A 20,687-nucleotide genomic window follows, 5' to 3' on the forward strand; every position below is an offset into this window, starting at 1 on the left:
ACAAACGAAAATATAAATGAATAAATGCCTGTATGTTGTATATTGCAAAAACATGGGCATTCCATATTTTTGTATACCTCCTAGATATAACACAAAGTTAGTAGCTTTTATCTTCCTACCTAGATTTAGCAAAATCCGTCTGACAACACCAATCTTCACAAGCCTTGTTCGCTTTTCTAAGAATAAAGTCACCGTTTGCACATCCTTTGGATAGAAAGGGTTTCGGAAAATTCCAAAGATACAGACACTTTGAATTTCTCTAAGTATCCACAGTATTATAAGCAACATCATCAAAACATAGCCAACAACAGCCTGGGGACTGTTTTTGGAAATCTGTGAGAAACCAGCAAAATGATGCAGCAGACTAGTTTCTATGAGAGCCAAGACTAATATGATGATGTAGAAAAGGCACTCCTTCCAAGTAAACTGTTTTTCTGAACCACTGGGTAAAGCCTTAGATTTGGTTCCAACTCTGTATCTAGTCACACTGTGTTTGAAGACAAGACACATTTCACTTAGGTTAAGACTCAGTAAGAACCCGAGTCCAGTCATGAAAAGAACCACACCAACAGTGCTGGGAATGAAATACGATGTTACAGCTGTTCCAGCAGAAATGATGAACATTATTAACAACCTGCAGAGAAAAAAAAAAAAAATTGCTCGAAAAGAAAGATTGCACTTTAAGAATAAATTATATAGAACTTTAAAATTTAAAATAATTACCGGAGGTGTGTTGACATAGATGAGCCTCCAAGGCCAAACTCTAAAACCTGCTCCATCGCCCATAAGAAAAGTGAGTCAGGTGGGGGCAGAGTCCCTAGTGCCCACAGAAAGGGTAAAAATATAAATAAGATGTGTAAAATCTGATTCACTTGTTCTAGAGCTGGTATATTTACCAAAAACCTGTAAGAAAAAGGAAACATTTAAATCATACCAAATAACATACAGAAGAGGATCATCCCAGGAAAAACAAAACAACACATGCAACCCACTCCCTGAAACAAAGGAACATTTACAAAAAGATCCTAGTCCCAAACTGCAAAAGAGCAGCATTTATAAATTGTGACCATAGTCCTTCCCTCTTATCAGCAACTATCCCTACTCAATTGTGTATGAGATTAGCACTTAGAAAATATGTGGATTCAAATGTGGAAAGAAGGAAGAAGTAATTAAAACCAATTTACTGAATAAAATTGAATTTAGGGATTTGTAAAACTGAACTGAGACCAGAGTAAAAATATTTCATCCTTAATTATCTAAACTACATTGCCTGAAATTCTACCAATGATTCTTCAGAGTTTAAAATTTTCTAATTTAAAATTATAACTCTGGGAAGGCCAAACCTTATTGATGTTCTTAACCATTAGTAGCTATCAAAGAGTATGCCTCTTTTTCTCCTACTCCATCCTCACCCCCGTAACTGTCTTGACCTTAGGTCCCAGAATTTAAGGTCAGTATAATTAATATCAGAAGTCAGCAACATTAGGTCATGAATGGGTTAGTCTGGGAATTTAACTAGCATTTATAATATTGTTTTCATTTTATACTAATAGTGGTATGGATTTGAGAATACAAACTTGTAAAATACAATCTTATAAGTTAGAGATGGCTCTATAAAGTGGAAAAATGGTTCCTGGCATAGCATTTACCAGTTACCCAAATATAATATGATTTAAATAATTTAATAAAAACTTAAAGCATAGAAGAATAAGCACTACCAATATATTACTAGTGTTTTTGGAATAAAGCTGACCAAACACTTTGCCTGGAAACCAATAATGTCCTAATACTTACAATGTTCTAAAGATAACTTGCAAAAAAGAAAACTAAATCTCAAAACTTATAGCATAATTATACTTGAATACCTGAGCTGCTAGGAATCAAAGTCAAGGAGAAAGCACCTTCTGTAATAATTATCCACTTAATGTTAATATGTTAACATATTAATAGCCCAGAAGTATGTTAATAGTATGTTAATAGCCCAGAAGCAAATATATAGCAACTATGGCTATAATAATGACATAATGTGTTTGCTCACACAGATATCAGGACTATGTCAGCTAATGCACTCTGTCTCATATTGTATGTCCTTCAAATTTTTATAAGCAGAGAATTAATGAATATAAGGTTAACAATGTGATGCTAAATTAGAGGACAATACTTTCTGTAATGTAATTTTAAAATACATTTCATTCTGGGGAGAAAATACTCAAGTACCAAAAAGGAAAATCAAACCACACACAATAAACTGCAGGAAGGTCAAGGAAAACAAGCAGATCTGTAGTTATTTTTCTTCTTAAAGACTGTTAACATTTCTCTTTCTAATACATCAAGGATAGTATGTTTTGTGTAAAAATAATATATATTCAGGATTTAACCTCCCCAAATCTTTTGATTTAATCTCCCCAAATCTTTTTGTTCTTAAGCAATGACATAGAAAATCTATTTATATATAAGAGTATCATACACAAATACAAGCGTATGTAATTTAGGCAACCAAACATTCTGATCACTTTTCTGTATGACTCTTACTAAATAATATGATTACTGTGGTTAAGTCTTTTATATGGAAAATATGTTTAAATTATATTTCTGATATGTAACATGAATTTTCTGGAGCAAAATATCTAAGCCCTCAAAAAAAAAACTTTGTTTGGATCTGACAACCATAAAAATATTTCAAATTCTATATACTCACTAAGATCCACATGCCCAGAAAAAAGATGATTATAGTGGCTAAGATAACATAAATAATGCATCATTCACTGAAACAATTCCTGAGAGTCTATGAACTAAGAACTATGGGTTTAACAATTGTCCTTAATAAAAACGCACAGAAAAAGTTATTTAAAATTGTTAAAATACAAGTGTACTGGGTAAAATAAAGAATGGGGAAAGAGAAAATATTATACTGTGAGGCTTGTCTCTTCAACTTTTACATTCTCTGAAATAAAATTAAGACACAATTTGATATATTTGACAACTGTCCAAACTTGTACAGTGTACACATTTCATACATTATTAACTTGCAGTACCATAGCTACTATATAAAGATCATCTTGATTATTTTGTTGACCAAATTTCTTTTTTTTAATTTAAATTCAATTAGCCTACATGTGGTACATCGTAAGTCAAGTGGGAGGTAATTGTTCTGCATAAACATGTCATCTTTTTCCATAAAAATAGATTTGGGCAGGCTTTTGTCTTCTTTAATTTGAAAAAAAAAACCTCTTTGTAATGATCGAACTGCAAACATTAAAACTGTATATTAAATCCTACTAGAATCAGTAAAAAAAATTTATGCTCTTTCATTTAGAAATAAGTAATGCAGAAGGTCAAGGTAACCAAATTACAAATTAACAGATTTTTTAAAAAATTAAAGAACTCAGGACATCATTTTAAATGCAAAGATGTACTATAGTCAGGTATATAATTTCTGATCTCAAAAATAGCACAGTGAGACAGTAACTCAAGAACCTAAAATTCTTAAAATAATCTTATAAACTTAAATATTTTAGAAGGGGACGAATGTATATATATATACACTGAAACTCAAATTTACTGCCAACTTTTCAAAACCAAGTATTTAACTGTAGTATATTTTATGGCTAATAACTAACAAACCCATTATAAATGGATTTCCCATAAACTAATTCTCCCCTTACATACATGATTAGATGAAGAACAACAAGGATATTATAGTGTCCTCTGGTCCATAAATGTAGCACAATTAGAAGAGATTAAGATTTAGGGAATAGCAAATGGTCCCCTAAGAATAGTTCAGTTTCAGTACAAAAACTGGTTAAATATTTTTTAAATGTCTTATCTTATTTTAGGCTGCCATAACAAAATACCACAGACCAGGTGGCTTAAATAATAGAAGTTTATTTCTCGTAGTTCTAGAGGCAGGAAGATCAGACTGCCACCATGGTTGGGTTCTGCTGAGAACACTCCTCAAGGCTTCCAGATAGCCAACTTGTTACAGCATCCTTTACATGGTGGAGAGAAAGGTATCAAGCTCTCTGGTCTCTCTTCTTAAAATGGTACCAATCCCATTAGAATAGGACCACCCTGATGACCTAACTACCTATCAAAGACCCCCATCTCCAAATCTATCACATTGGGGGTTAGGGCTTCAACATATGAATTTTGAGGGGGCACATACATTTATTCCTTAATATTCCACCCCAGTCTCCCAAATTCATGTTCTTCTTATGTGCAAAATATATGCATCCCATCCTAACAGTCTTAAAAAATTCCAGCATCAACTGTAAAGTCCAAAGTTTGTCTACCATCTAAATCAGACACAGGTTGAGACTCAAGGTACACCCCAACCTGAGCCAAAATCCCTCTCTAGCTGTGAACCTGTGAAATCAGATAATTTTTTTTTAAAAGATTTTATTTATTTATTTGACAGACAGAGATCACAAATAGGCAGAGAGGCAGGCAGAGAGAGAGAGGAGGAAGCAGGCTCCCTGCTGAGCAGAGAGCCCAATGCGGGACTCGATCCCAGGACCCTGAGATCATGACCTGAGCCGAAGGCAGCGGCTTAACCCACTGAGCCACCCAGGCGCCCAGATAATTTATGTGCTTCTAAAATAAAATGGCATGACAGCCCCAGAATGGACATTCTTATTCACAAAGGGAGAAGCAGGAAAGAAGGAAGGGATGACATCCTCTAAAGAAGTCCAAAACCTAGCAAGGCAAATTCCATTAGATCCCAAGGCTGGGAAAGAATCTTCTTCCATTTCATATTCTGCCTTCCAGGCCTCAAACTTCCTACCCCCCAAGTCTCTGCAGAGCAGTACCAGCCCCAAAGCCTCCAGCTTTTAGTTTGTTGAAACCAAGAAAGTAGCCCTGACAATCTCTGAATCACTTTTGGGATCATTTTTTCCTCTTCTTAAACACCCGTCAAATCTAAGAAGTCTAACAGTCTTAGTTTATTTCATCTTGTCTCTGACCCTTTTCAGAGGAAAGGTCCTTTTTCAGTTTCTGTTGAAACTGACAGTATTTTGTTCGTACAACCCCATAAACCTTAATTTAGTGGTAGTCCAGTCACACCCTTGGTGCTCACTTCAGAACATGCTTTCTCATTTTTTTTGCTATATGTACAGGCCAAAAATTTTCCAAATGTTCAAGTTCTGGTTCATTTTTGCTTATCAATTCCTTCTTCAATTCATCTCTCCTTTCATATAAGCAGTCAGGAGGAACCAAACTCTTCTTTCAACCAGTTGTTTAGCAATCTGCTCACCTCTACATCCAATTACATCACTCTCAAGTTCTACTTTCCACAAAACATTAGAAAGTGGCTCGGCCAAGTTTTGTGCCACTTAATAATAAGAATCACCTCTCCTCCAGTTTCCAGTAACAGGTTCTCATTTCTAAGACCTCACCAGAAATGCCTGTAAGTACATATTTCAAGCACGTACCTCAAAAGTCTTACAGTCTCTATCAATTACCCAATTTCAAAGCCACTTCCACATTTTTAGGTATCTGTTATAGAAGCAACCTACCTCTTTCTATCAAAATCTGTCTTAATCAGCTTGGGCTGTCATAATAAAATACCAGTGGAGACTGAAGTCCAAGATTAGCATTGTCAGCATGGTCAGATTCTGCTGAGAACTCTCTTCCTGGTTTTCAGACAGCAGCCTTCTCACTGTATCCTCATACAGTGGAGAGGGAGAGAGATTAAGCTCTCTTGCGTTTGTTTCATCTTCAAAGAGTACTAATCCCATCAGATCAGGGCCCCACCCTTATTTTCCTAATTATCTCCCAAAGATCCTATCTCCAAACACCACTGAGGTAAGGGCTTTAACATATGAATTTGAGGGGGACATAAAATTCAGTTCTTTACATGTCTATACATTTCTGCCCAGACAGGAACCTGTGAAAGAGAAAGCTGCAATCTACAGAAACAGAAATAAAAGTCAGATTTAGAAAAGGTAAGCAAAGGGGGTTATTCAACAATTTGTAAACATTTGTAAACAATTTTGTTTAACAACTCTGTGTTCTATTTCTCTACTATAGCAAATAAAAAAAAAAATCAACATCCCTTCTACATAGTTACTACAACAAATTAGAAATGTTGGGGCACCTGGGTGGCTGAGTGCCTTCGGTTCAGGTCATGATCCCAGGATTATGGGATCGAGCCCCTCGTTGGGCTCTCTGCTCAGTGGGAAGCCTGCTTCCTCCTCTCTCTCTCCCTGCCTCTCCGCCTACTTGTAATCTCTGTCTGTCAAATAAATAAATAAAATCTTTTAAAAAAAAGTAATTCATCTTAAATTCACTCAATCTGTACATAATGTTTATGTATATAAATTTTAAATTCTTCACTAGACCCTCATAGGAAAGTTCCATCTCTTTTCATAGGTCTCAGCCAGACTATGTTATAGATTCATAGCTTGTCATTGAAAGTGAAACACGAACTAAAATTTTATTTATCTTACCTTATAAAGGGTTTTCTTTTTACTTTTCAGGAAGGTTTAATTACTGCTTTGATATGAATGTTTAACAGAGATTATTCCTAAGAGATTAATCATCAGAAAAACCTATCATCCAGTGGTTTGGTCTTGATGACTTTCAATTCATAGGTTCATTTTTTTTTAATACTAATGATGGGCTCATACTGTGTATGCTTAAAAACAAAGCGAGTAGGGGCTCCTGGGTGGCTCATTTGTTAAGTGTCTGCCTTCAGCTCATTTCATGATCCCAGGGTCCTGGGATCAAGCCCTGCATTGGGCTCCCTGCTCTGCAGGAAGCCTGCTTCTCCCTCTCCTACTTCCCCTGCTTTTGTTCCCTTTCTCACTGTGTCTCTGTCAAATAAATAAAATCTTTAAAAACAACAACAACAAAAAAGCAAGTTATAAAGTATCTGACAGCTTATTACCTGTGTGCAAGATCTACAGAAACAAACAAAAAAATATAAAGAGGTCTCATAAGAGGAGTGATTTCGTAAGTATCCTGGGTTTGGAAAGTCGCAGTCTCTGCAGCTGTGTTTACAATTAATGAATATTCTCCTATACATAATGTCATCCATCCAAAGACAAACAGCAGAACAGTACCTCCTGTACTGCCATACAGCAGGGATATTCTGTTTGGGAGCAGATACCATGTTCCAAGACCACACATTAACCCAGCAAGAAAAGAATGAAGAACTGTATTGGCTATATATTTCTTGCCAGGAATTAGAAATTTGATAGTTTCAGTGCCAGCACAACTTGTAAAGTCATGTTCATCTTCCTCTGCTAAGATATCTGTGGTTAGCATTCTTTCTACTGTCACCGATTTGTTCCTGGCATATAAACTTGTGAACTGGATGATAATTGCAGCAAAAAGCATTAGTCCACCTGAAAGAGCAGCTGTGTAATAGTCTTCCAAAATGCCCAACTGATACAAGAGTGTTCCTAATCCACCCCAAACCCATGGCATCAGAAAAAGGACAGTTTGATTAACATATATGTAAGGAGGGGCGCAATAGCCTAATTTGAACCGAGGGCCTCCAAGAACAGTCTGCGGAAAGCGCTTCAGAAAGAAGTCCTGTTTGTAATCATTCAGTAGAGGCACATCTGGACTCATCCTTCTCATTCAGGATTATTCTGAAAGTCACATCCTCTTCTGTAATACAGCAGTCTCTAAGAAAAAGAAAAAAAGGCACTACTTGACAATGTCATACTTTAAAGATGAGGGGGATCCCCACATTTCCATTTTTATCTCCTTAATTCCTTCAAGGGCAGGATTTAGAACTTCACATCTCTAGCTCCTTCCCATTGCCTGACACACACATGGCACCAAACAAATAGTTGTGAAGTTGTTTTTTACTTGAAAAAGAATCATATTAATTATTAATTTATCTAGAACTTAACATTTGGGATTAGATCTTAAAGGAACATTTTTAGATTTCAAAGTCAAAGATAAGTTCAAAAAGCCAGTGCTCTCAAATAAAATCTGCCAGTGGTTTAACTAATTGTTTCCCTAAGAGTTTTTGATGTTTGTTTTTAAACTTTCCCTCTATTTTAAGGGTCAGCAAAATTTTTCTCTAAGGGCTGAAGAGTAAATATTTTAGGCTTTGTGGACCATATCTCAGCTACAATGACTCAATTTTACTGTTGTAGCAGAAAAGAAGCCATAAATAATAAATAAATAAATGAACAGGAGTGGTTGTGTTCCAGTAAAGCTTTATGTTACTTTTAACTATACCTGTGGACCAGACTCAACTTGTGAGCCATAGTTGGCCAAACCCTGCTCTATAAAATGAGGATATTTTCTGTAATTCCCTTGAATTGGACTGAAAATAGAAGTGGAAAAAAAAAATAGAAATACTGTTAGTCACATCATTTAGCAATTTCAGTAAACTTGGGATTTTCTGAGAATTTAAAAAGTCAAATCCTGTTAAAATACTAACATTTCTATAAAAAGCCACTGGCAGTTCAATATGCAGTAGAAAGAACAACAAACTGGAAATCGAAGGACTCCATGTGTCTGACTAAATGCTTATTATTAGCTATGTTACCATAAGCAAACTACCTTCTGACTCAATTTTTACTTTCTCTGTTATCAGTTTCCAAAACCCACCCAAACTAGGAAAACATGAAACAATAATAGGATCTGTATGTGCTATAGTCTAGATTATTTCCATTTCAGGGCCACAAAATTCTAAGTTTCGGGGTGCCGGGTTGGCTCAGTTGGTAAGCATGTATTCTTGATCTCAGGGTCATGAGTTTGAGCCCCACTTTGGGTATACAAATTACTTTAAAAAAATATTTTTTAAAAAATCTAAGTATCAAATAACAGATTCTCTTCTCTTTGACTTTTCCTTTTCCTGGGATACACTTACTAGCATATTCTGAAAAACAGTTGCCTGACACAAGATAGCTAGCAATGTATTACTCAGGGATCACATTCTGGGCTGGAAAAGAAAAATTAAGTTTAAAGCTAACTTCATAAAGTAAGACCCAGAGCTAAATGAAATAGAATAGAGAACCCAGAAATAAATACTCACATAGGTGGTAAAATATTTGATAAGAGTACCAAGACCATTCAATGGTGTCAGGAAAACTGAGTATCCATAAGCAAAAGAATGAAATTAGACCCTTAACATCACGCACAAAAATTAACTCAAAATGAACCTAACTGTAAGACCTAAAGCAATAAAGCTTTTAAAGGAAAACATAGGACAAAAGCTTCCAATACTGGATTTGGCAATGACTTCTTGGATATGACACCAAAGGTACAGGTTAACAAAAGGAAAATAGACAAATTAAACTTCATGAAAATTTAAAAATTATGAGCATCAAAGACACTATCAACAGAGTGAACAGGCAACTCACAGAATGGGAGAAAGTATCTGCATATCATACATCCATCTGAGAAGAGATAGCTATCCATAATATATAGAGAACTCCTAAGACTCAACAACAAAACAAACAAACAAATTCAAAAATTGGCAAAGGACTTGAATAGACATTTCTCCAAAGAAGATACACAAGTGGCAATAAATGCATGAAAAGATGCTCAACACTACTAATCATTAGAGAAATGTAAATCAAAACTATAACAAAATACCACTTCATAGCTATTTAGATGGCTACTATCAGAAAAACAGAAAACAACATGTATTGGTAAGGATGTGGAAAACTAGAACCCTTGTGCACTACTGGTGGAAATATCCAATGGTTTAAGTGTTGTGGAAAACAGTACAGTGGCTCCTAAAAACTTAAAAATTGGATTACCATATGATCCAGGGTTGTTGATTTCTGGATATATACCCCCAAAGAACTGAAAGCAGGGTATCAAAGAAATATTTGTTACTCGTGTTCATAGCAACATTATTCACAATAACTAAAACATGGAAGCAACCCAAGTGTCCACCAAAGGATGTATGGATAAATAAAATGTAGTGTATACATACAAGGGATATTTTTTCAACCTTAAAAAGGAAGGAAATCCTGCCATATGCTATAGCATGGATGAACCTTAAGGGCCTTATGCTAAACAAAATAAGTCAGTCACAATAAGATAAATAGTCCATAATCTCACTAAGACAAGGTACTTAGAGTTGTCAAAATCATAGAAAGTTGAATGGCGGTTGCCACGGGATAAGGAAAGAGAATGGGAGTTACTGTTTAATGGGCATAAAGTTTCACAAGATGAGAAGAGTCACAGGGATGAATGGTGGTGATGACTTTACTACAGGGTAATGTAGTTAATACCACTGAACTATATTCTTAAAAATGGTTAAGACAGTAAACATTATATGTATTTTACCACACATGCACAGATTTAAAGCCATCTTAAGATAGCCCACCTGCCTGCCTGCCTTCCCTGTTCTTTCTTCGGTTTAAAACAGTATTCCTACGAGTCAGTTCTACCCAATCAGTATCAGTCCAAGAGAGAGCTTTCAGGCATAATAAAGAATTACTACTTTAGGGGCACCTCGGTAGATCAGTGGATTAAAGCCTCTGCCTTCTGCTTAGGTCATGATCCCAGGGTTCTGGGATTGAGCCCAGCATCAGGCTCTCTGCTCAGCAGGGAGCCTGCTCCCCTGAGCCCGCTGCCCCTCCATCCCGCCTGCCTCTCTGCCTGTGATCTCTGTCAAATAAATAAATAAAATATTTTTAAAAATTATTACTACTTTAGAGAACCTTTTGTTATATGGTTAGGAAGTTCTTTAGTTGAAAACACTCACCATTTTTTTATATTCTGGCCATTGGTCTTAATTCTACACAGAGTAAGTCACAGCTTTTATTTACATGACAGCCCTACAAGTACTCACAAAATAACAGAACTGCAGGGCCAAATGGAACATTAGTCATTGATGGTTCAATCTCAAGGAATGAAAAGACTGCTTCCCCCCTCTGAACGAGTTTAACTCCTGTCCTGATGTCAGGCTCAATGTACTCCCCTATTCTGATAGGGTTGTTCTATAGAAGCCAAAGGGTAAGTAAGGGCATAGTCCTGTGAGCAGGCACAAATATTTTGATTTCAATTATCTACAGAAGTTGGTATCAGAAAGGAAAAGGAACTTGGATTTCTGTCCTAGGCTTTTAAAAGAGACCGGATATGCCTGGAATTTTCCCGGAGAGTTAGGTAAAAGCTGGTCCCTCTTGTTCCACTGAAGCAATCAGGAACAAGGTGAGATGGCTCACTGGGAAAGGAAGACAGAAACTGAAGACACCTTATAAACCAGATTATCTAGCTGCATGTACTTCGGAATCTTTGGTAGAGCTTAATTTAAGCTCTTACTCATTTGACAGAATACTCTGTGATTATATTCCAAACAGTGAGATACTCTGAAGATCCATTATTGATGTGGAAACAGAACGATGCCATGAAATGCTGAAAAGTAAAATAAACACATTGATGATCTCATTTGCATTTTTAAAAAAAACAGTATACACACTTAGGTGTATACATAATCCATGGTTATGTATAGTTTGTGTAGGTGTGAAAAGTTCTAGAGAGCATACATGGTAGGTAGGGTGTGCTTGTGTATTTTACATAGAACATTTTGATACCTCTTCAAGTGACCACATAACCTCTAAAATTCTCAGTCCTATACCCTATAAACACATCCTGCCCTTTTCCTTCTGGGCACTTCTGCTCATGCCCTTTCCTTGGTCTAGGATGTCCATTCTTCCTTTCCCTAATTGGTATTCTTGGTCAACTTTAAAGATTGAATCTAATCATTTCTGAAAATTTCCCAGAACACTCTCTTCTCTCTGCATATCAAACATTGCTTGTTCATACTACTCATCTTGTAACATGTATCAACATAGGGCATTTCTTGTATTGTTTACCTCTTTACGTGTTATTTTCTAATTATGTATGTCTCTACCAAGAAGTTATTTGTGGGCAGAGACCAAATGTTGAGACACTTCCAATTCTCCATAACATATAGGAAAATACCTTGGTATGGATAGGAATATAATACATTAATGGTAGAGCTTAAGTAAGATGATTAAAAGAAAACATTAAACACTGTTGTTTAAAGGGGAAATTGGAAATTTGACAAGTTGCAAGTATGCTTATTTCTAGTATGGGTATTTTCTTTCTAGTATTTTAAGGATAAAAGGGAATTGTAGTACAACAAATACTAGAAATTCATTAAAGCAAAAATTATGATGAGTGAAGTAAGTCAAGCAGAGAAGAGTCAATTATATGGTTTCACTTACTTTTGGAGCATAAGGGATAATACAGAGGACACTAGGAGAAGGAAAGGAGAAGCGAGCTACGGGAAATCAGAGGGGGAGATAAACCATGAGAGACTGTGAACTCTGAGAAACAAACTGAACATTTTGGAGGAGAGAGGGGTAGGGAGTTGGGTGAGTCTGGTGGTGGGTATTAAGGAGGGCACGTATTGCATGGAGCACTGTGTGTGGTGCATAAACAGTGAATCTTGGAACACTGAAAAAAATTAAATTAAAATTTAAAAATTATGATAAACTGGTACTGTGTGATTTTTAATTTAATTACAGATCCTGGAATATTTAAAAAATATTTTCTTCATAGGAAGCAGCACTTAACATTTATACAGAAAAGCCTTCTAAATCCTAATCTGGATTAGTAGAATGGAAAGGAAAATCAGAACAATTAAAACTTAGTTCCTGAATGAGGTTTTGGCATATATTCTCAGAGACAATTCCCAGACTGATAGATTTTTATGGTTGCTGCCTCCAACATGTTAAAATAAAAAATGTCTCAAGACTTAGGGGAAAAAAAGTGTCGTGAAAAGACGGGATAAAGATGGCATCAAAACATTGATTTTGGCCATGTGCTTTCTTCATATGCTACTCTGAAAGTGGGCCAACAAAGTAGCCATAGAAACGCTGCTTTGTTTGGAATTTGAGCCATGTTTCTTATGCATTATCCAGAAAGGCGAGAAACAGAACAATTTGGCAATGTGCTGGGGGGGAATTTTTATTTTTCAACTCTAATGCAGGAATCAGACAAGATATCAATGTGAAAAATCCCTTAAAACAAACAAATAAACAAGCAAAAAGATAACAAAGTAGCAGTTTGGGGAGATTACAATAAATTTATAGTTTTCTTAGTTTAGCAAACAGAATTTCTAAAAACATAAGTTTTAGCCAATCGTCTGATTTTTATTTAGTGAAATTTACTTGTTTTTAACCTATCACATTATTTTTATGGATTGGTCAATTTCATTCATTGAACCTACACTTCCTTTTTCTGTTATATTGGATTCAGATTTTTTTTTATGATAAGAACACTTAACATGAGATTTGCCCTCTTAACATTTTAAGTGTATAATACAGTATTGTTAAGTAGCAACACAACATTGTACAGATCTCTAGAACTTATTCATACTGTAAAACTAAAACTTTATATATCAAGTCTTCTTCCTGTTTCTTCCACCCCCAAGCTCCTGGCAACCTTCAGTCTACTCTGTTTCTGTAAGTCTGACAATTTTAGATACCCCATATAAGAAGAACCACGCAGTATTTGTCTTTTTCTGACTGGTTTATTTCATTTACCATAATGTCTTCAAGGCTTATCTATGTGATCACAAATGGCAGGATTTCCTTCCCTTCCAGGGCTAAATAATTTTCCATTGTATGTATATAACACATTTTCTTTATCCATTCATCTGTTGATAGACAGTGGGTTATTTCTGATTTTCGGCTATGGCTGAATAATGCTGCAGTGAACACAGGAGGGCAAATATTTCTTCAAGATTCTGATTTCAATTCTTTCAGATAAATTCTCTTAAGTGGGATTGCTGGATCATATGGTAGCTCTATTTTTAATTTTTCGAGGACCTTCCACACTGTTCTCCATAGCAAACACACCACTTTTCATCCTACTAACACTTTACACAGGTTCTAATTTTTCCACATCCTTGCCAACATCTGTTATTTTTCTTTCCCTTTTCTTTTTTCTAGTAGCCATCTTAACAGGTGTGAGGTGACACTGAATCCACACTTACTTATTGGGTACTTCTGCAACCGTACCTCACCTGTATTTTTATTATACCTTCAAAAAACTTGCTCTATCCTATTTGTCAAATTTTATTTAATCTTTGCTCTCAAATTTTCAATTCCCAAGAGTACATCTTTAACCCCTAGATGTTTCTTTTTATAGAATCCTATTATTATTTCAGTAACATGGTTTATCTTTCTGAGAATATTCACTACATGTATATGTGTGTACTGCAGACAAATGTCATTTAATTTCTTTGTAAACTGCCTTTTCACGCCCTTTGCCTCTTTTTTTTCTTTAAGATTTTATTTATTCATTGACAGAGACAGATCACAAGTAGGGACAGAGGCAGGCAGAGAGACGGCAGGGGGCGGTGGGGGGGAAGCAGGCTCCCCGCTGAGCAGAGAGCCCCATGCGGGGCTCCATCCCAGGACCCTGAGACCATGACCTGAGCCCAAGGCAGAGGCTTAACCCACTGAGCCACCCAAGTGCCCCACCTCTTTTTCTGTTAAAGTGTTCACTTCTCTTATTAATTTGAAAGAACTTTTTAAACTTGAAGGATATTAACTCTGACTTATGTTATAATCTTTTTTTCTCCCCCTATGTTAACTTGCTCTTGAAACACTGAGGAGTAAAGAGTTCATTCGGACATTTGTTAATATAGACAAACGTGTTAACTTTCCTTTCATAGAGAAATAGCTAAATGAAAATTTAGTACTTTCCACACATTTAAACTTTTGAATACCTACGACGTACTAGGTTATGGTAACAGGCCGCCCTCTGATCTAAAGAAGTTTATATAATCCAGTGGGATAGAGATCATTTCCCTCTCAAATAATTATTATTGGTAAAAATAACTCTGGAATTATTTTAATTTTCATTATCAAGAGAATAAACAATACACAAAGTTTATAAATACCATAAAATTATTAAACAAAATTAACTTCTCAAGAAAAAGTAATTCCTGCTTATTTAAAAAATGCCTACACAAACTTGTCAGTAATATATAGAATATCCTCATCCACATTCCTAAAAAGTATTTTTAAAAATCTGAAAAGAAATATACTGAAGTTCTACTTTTCTAAGTATCACACCTTTACTAATGTGGAAAACAAAAAACTTCAGGTCTGGAAAAGAAGCAAAATGGCTTACACCTTAGTACTCAAAAAGTATGCTATGACACAACTTAATTCTCATTTGTCCTGGATAAAATGACCTATTACTGTTAGATCAGTTCTAACAAGAAAGCACCTGTGGACTTTTTTGAACGCCAAGTGCTAACTGTTGAGGGTATCAGTAGGAATCTAGAGATGCAAAGATATCTATCCCTATAAATCAGAAAACACTCTATGAATCTTGCCTAAATGCCATACCAGGGACAAACAACTAAATTCTTGAAGAGCCTTTGAAAGACAGTTAGTACTAAAACATGAAAAACATATTTCATGTTATAGTTTATCAATTATGTAGTAAGCAATCTCTTCTACACACCAAAACAAGGAAAATCTACTCAAGCAGTTAAAGGGCCTTAAAGTAAAAAAAACAAGCACAATAACATCCCTTTGATCTACAAAATGGTATTTATTCGAATTCAAGATTTTAGGAGGGTCTTTGAATTTAAGAGTATTCTGTATATTTACAGGAACTGGTTTGTAGAGAAAGCTATGACTGGATGGAAAGGGTAAGTAGATAGCTCAAAGGATCTATTTATTGTAGATATTGGGAAAGCTTTACAGATAGAATAATGAGTTATCAGTTCTATAATTCACCCTTCTCAAATGTACAACACTAGAATATGAATTATTAACATTCCATTCCTTTTGGAAAAATAAGATGGTAGAAAATAGCCAAGGGGCACCTGGGTGGCTCAGTGGGTTGAGGCCCCTGCCTTTGGCTCAGGTCATGATCCCAGGATCCTGGGATAGAGTCCTGCATCGGCCTCTCTGCTCAACGGAGAGCCTGCTTCCCCCTCTCTCTTTGCCTGCCTCTCTGCCTACTTGTGATCTCTGTCAAATAAATAAATAAAATCTTTAAAAAAAAATAGCCAAAAGTCACATCAGTGTATCACAAATGTGCAGCAGGCCCTGCTGACACTTCTCTTCCAATCTACCCTTCCCACTCTGCATACATTTTACCAATTCAAAGCAATTAACAAGTTTTTCTTTCAAAGTCAAGTGTCAGGTGAATGAGGGGTACCATTCACACAGATTACCAAAAAAACCCAACTTGCTTTACAGAAAACTAAGAACCAGTGAAATTAATTGACTTAACACACCACGTCAGTTGGTAGCTGAGTTTTTAAATCATAACATTGACATTCCCATTGACAAATGAAAGGGAATTTCATTTTTGAGACCAGAGAAATAGAAGGATAATTTGGGAAAAAGAGTTTTCAGGGAAAAGTGGGCCTGAGAGGAATCTCCAAAATGTCAAATGGGAAACTTTTGTTAGCTAAGCCAGCATGAGGACACTGGTACATAACGACTTCTGAGTAAGAGATAAAGAAACACAAATGGGAAACTGTCTAGAAGGAAAGGTTCTCACCATCAAGAAAATGAAAACACACGAATAGGAAAAAGTTTTTGCAAATCATATATATGATAAGGGACTTACATCTAGAATATATAAAGAACACTTACAATTTGATAGTGAAAAAAATAAGCCAATTTAAAGGATTAAAGTAGGCATTCTCCAAGGATACCATACAAATCGCCAATAATCACACAAGACAATGATCCACATCATTACTCTTTCATTTGAGAAATGCAAATCAAAAGTGAAACAAGCTATCACTTCAAATCCACTTAACTGGCTATCAAAAATAGTACTGGTGAGGAACCTCCACACCAGTACTATTTTTGAAAACCAGTCACATGGATTTCAATGTCCACAATCGCCAAACTGTGGAAAGAGCCAAGATGCCCTTCGAAAGACGAATAGATAAAGATGTGGTCCATATACACAATGGAGTATTATTCAGCCATCAGAAAGGACGAATACCCAACTTTTGTAGCAACATGGAGGGGACTGGAGGAGATTATGCTGAGTGAAATAAGTCAAGCAGAGAAAGTCAATTACCATATGGTTTCACTTACTTGTGGAACATAAGAAATAGCATGGAGGACATTAGGAGAAGGAAAGGAGAAGGGAAGTGGGGGAAATCGGTCAGGGAGATGAACCATGAGAGACTGTGGATGCTGAGAAACAGACAGGGTTTTAGAGGGGAAGGAGTCGGGTGGGGGGAATGGGTGAGCCTGGTGATGGGTATTAAGGAGGGCATGTATTGCAGTGGAACACTGCGTATGGTGCATGAACAATCAATCTTGGAACACTGAAAAAATAAAATTAAATTAAAAAAATACTATTGGTGAGATTGTGGAGAAAACCAAACCCCCAAGTTATAAGGTAAAATGGTGCAGCTGCTTTCAAAAAGAGTCTGGCAGTTCCTAAAAATGCTAGCCATAGAGTTACCATATGACCTATTAATTCTATTGCTGGGTATTTACCCAAGATAAATGAGAACATAAGTCTACACAAAAATTTGTACACAAACATTCATAGCAGAAATAATAGCCAAGAAGTGAAAACACCCAAAATGTCCATCAACAGATTACATAAAATGTGGTATATCCATATGATGTAATATTATTAGGCTATAAACAAGAATGAAGTACTGACTTATGCTACAACATGGACGAACCTTGAAAACAGAATGCTAAGAGGAAGAGACAATCACAAAAGGCGACATACTGTATGCTTCCCTATATATGAAATGTCCAGAACATGCAAATCTATAAAGACAGAAACAAGTTAATGTTTGCCTAAGGCTGGGATGGGAGGGAGTAATTCCTAAAGGAAACAGGGCTTTTTGAAGGGGCGATGAGATGTTCTAAAATTGACTGTAATAATACTTGCACAATTCTGTGAATATACTAAAAGCCAGTGTACACTTTTTAAAAATCTTTAATACATTTAAAAAAATTTTAATGTAAATTCCAATTATTTAACATACAGTGTAATATTCATTTCGGGTGTTGAATTGTCCACTTTTAATGACTGAAGTCTATGGAATGTGAATTATATTTCAACAAAGTTCTTACAAAGGAAAAAGAAACAGAAGAGTCCCCCAACCATGTACTGTCTGTTAATAACTAGTAGGAAATTTAAAAGTGGCTGCCAGGTGTCCCAGTTAAATCACTAAAATGGCAATATCTGGTCATGAGTCTGGCTCTGGATGCTGTGACAGGGTCTGGAGACTTGGCATGGGTGGCAGTGGACACTCAATAATATAAAGGATGGTCTTTGCTCTAGTCGTAAGAATGATTCACTAAATACATGTATATATATACACACACATATGTATGGCTGAATAAAAGAGAATGACTGGTAAAGAGTAGATAATCAATTCACAGTTCTGATAAATAACCTCCGATGTTGTAGATTTCACTGATGTAAACACTGGTCCTTGACAGAGTCGTGAACAGAGGCAGCAGATGGGGGGAAGAGTTACTCCTGTTCAGGGGGTCAGAAATTGATCAAGCTGGGGCAAACACGGTTTAGTTGGAGGTAAGGAAAGAGTACAGCACTATCTAAGGGACGCAATTTGTACACTATATTGGGGTAACAAGGACATCTCTAAATCAAGACTCAATGGACCGTTTTCCATTCCGCAAGTGTCTCTTAGAAACAGAATGCAGTAACTCAACAAGCTAAAGCAGTCTTTTGAAAGAAAATTAAAGTCCTACTGGACCGATTCCTCTAGCCACTGGGTTCACCTTCCGTGTACAAAATGCAACAATCGCACTTGAAGAAATCTGTGGCAATTAAAACTGCAAGAACAATGTGCCTCTGCACAGGCTTGGAAATTAAGGTGCCTAAGAAGTCCCCAGGTGGGTGTCGGGGATGGAACGTACCTCGAGTCACCCGAGGGAAGAGGCGACGCGAAGGAATCCCGGGAACTGCATTTTTGCAGGTAAACCCGGGTTGGGCGATCCCGCCTGCAGGCTGCCTGCGACCCGAACGCAGAGGCGGAGAAGCTCCAGCGGCCAGGCAACCAGCTCACGGCGATCGCACCTGAGGCATCTCCGCGTTTCCATAGCTAACGTCAACTCTAGCGGGTGCCACCGCCGTGGAGCCGAGATCTCGCTCGGGGGCGGTTCGGGCGCTCGGCTCGCTCCGCCCCTCAGCTAGCGCTCGCCCTAGGGCAGTTCCCCAGCCACCGGGAAGCCAAGGCCGAGGTAGGGAAGAGGCGGGCTTCGTTCACTCCAGGTGTGGGCCCACACTCCTTTGCTGAGGTATCGTGGGAGTCTCTCCCGCTCCCGCTTCGCCTCGGGCCTCCGTCGGGGCGAGGGGGAAGGGTCTCAGGCAAGCCCTACCCTTTCACCCGGGACCGCGCCCCTACGCAAGAGCGCCGTTTCCCTGGTGACGTGACGTGTCCGACGGAGAGGGTAGCGCTTTCTGGCAGATTGACGTGCGGCCGCCATTTCGAGAGCTCTGGCTTGCGGGTGGTCTGACTGCTGCACTGGAGTGTAGTGTGACTCCAACCGCTCGCGGTCTCGTAAGTCCATTAACCACATCCTCACTTTGGCCATCACCACCCAGCACACCGACGGTAATAAATGCTTTTAAGTAATACTTCATACATCCGCTTCGGCTTGGAAGATTTGGAACTGAATATACGTGCTAGCTATTGCCGTTTGTTGCATACTTTTTCTCCGTGAGGAGATTTTTAAAATGCAAGGAAACAAAATGTCCCATCATTGAATCATGCTACTAAGAAGGTATCTGTTAATTAATAAAATAAGGCAAAGTCTACATATCCTAATTGGGGAAAAAAAAAAAAAGCTGCGGCGCACTGTTAATACTCAGAGGCAATCCTTACAGGGTGAACCCGGAGTACCAGTTTTGCTAGTTTAAAGTTACACGCCCATCGCCTCCATTTTCCATCTTCCTCATGTTGTGGACATCTTCCAGATTGCTAGCTGGAAGTCACAAGGCGGTCCCGTAGAGCATTAAATTGGTAATTGGTCTCAAATGAGTTAGAGACTCTCTAAGGGAACTCCGAAGCCAATTTGTGACTATTAAGGTACTTGTGTTTCCCTAAGTGATTGACATTCTAGCAACTCGGCATGCTTGGGACTCCTGCGTGCTCAAGGACTGTCTTCTTTGGATCTCCTTACCTCAAGACTAGGAATGCGGCCTTTTGTTTGTTTGTTTGTTTGTTTTCTGGCTTTACTGGAAATGATGCCTTTTCTCTTAAGCATCTAGGTTTCAGGCCATAATAGGAAAACTTTGTGTGTTAATATTAGAAGAAAGCCAAAGCTTATATACATATATAGAGAGATAATAGTTTATTTAGGGGGAAAGTGTAGTTTATTGTTAAGTATGTGGGAAAAAACCCTGTGCAGTTTCATTGCGGTACATATACTTGTCTTCAAAGACACCATTAGTGGTCTGAGGGGGAAATGGACTCTTAATGTTTCCCATACTTTGGGGGAAGGCAACCTTAGTTGTCATCGGTCTGGGTACCACATTAAGCATCTTTGAGGCATTTGCAATTGCTAGGAAGTCAGTGTAGTGTGGTTAAGAGTAGAGGCTGTGGAAGAAGAGAGGCTCAGAAGTCCTAAGTTGTGGAAACCCTGACATCACAGTTCATTATTTGTGTGATATAAGGGATACCTAATCTTCCTGGTGCTCAGTTTTCAAATCTTGTAGAATAGGGTTAATAATAGAGAAAATTTATCACAAAG

At 37.2% G+C, this 20,687-nt stretch overlaps 1 protein-coding gene across 6 annotated transcripts in view; it reads right to left on the reverse strand.

Annotated features, from left to right (window-relative positions):
* PCNX4 (pecanex 4) overlaps window positions 1–19,352 on the reverse strand; it is a 56,321-nt gene extending 36,969 nt beyond the window's left edge. For 2 of the 6 annotated variants that reach the window (XM_044231421.1, XM_044231422.1), the window contains exons 1-4: window positions 18,852–19,352; window positions 6,887–7,631; window positions 724–903; window positions 120–634 (exon numbers count right to left, since the gene is read on the reverse strand). In XM_044231421.1, the coding sequence (XP_044087356.1) occupies window positions 120–634; window positions 724–903; window positions 6,887–7,584 (1,393 nt within the window). In that variant the 5' untranslated portion in view covers window positions 7,585–7,631; window positions 18,852–19,352. Of the gene's footprint in view, window positions 1–119; window positions 635–723; window positions 904–6,446; window positions 6,724–6,886; window positions 7,632–18,851 lie in introns of those variants that run through there. The other 4 variants (XM_044231420.1, XM_044231423.1, XM_044231425.1 and 1 more) reach the window with 4 other exon arrangements.
* Window positions 19,353–20,687: the final 1,335 nt, after the last annotated feature.

The sequence above is a fragment of the Neovison vison genome, chromosome 13 (assembly GCF_020171115.1).
Source record: "Neovison vison isolate M4711 chromosome 13, ASM_NN_V1, whole genome shotgun sequence".
Taxonomy (NCBI): domain Eukaryota; kingdom Metazoa; phylum Chordata; class Mammalia; order Carnivora; family Mustelidae; genus Neogale; species Neogale vison.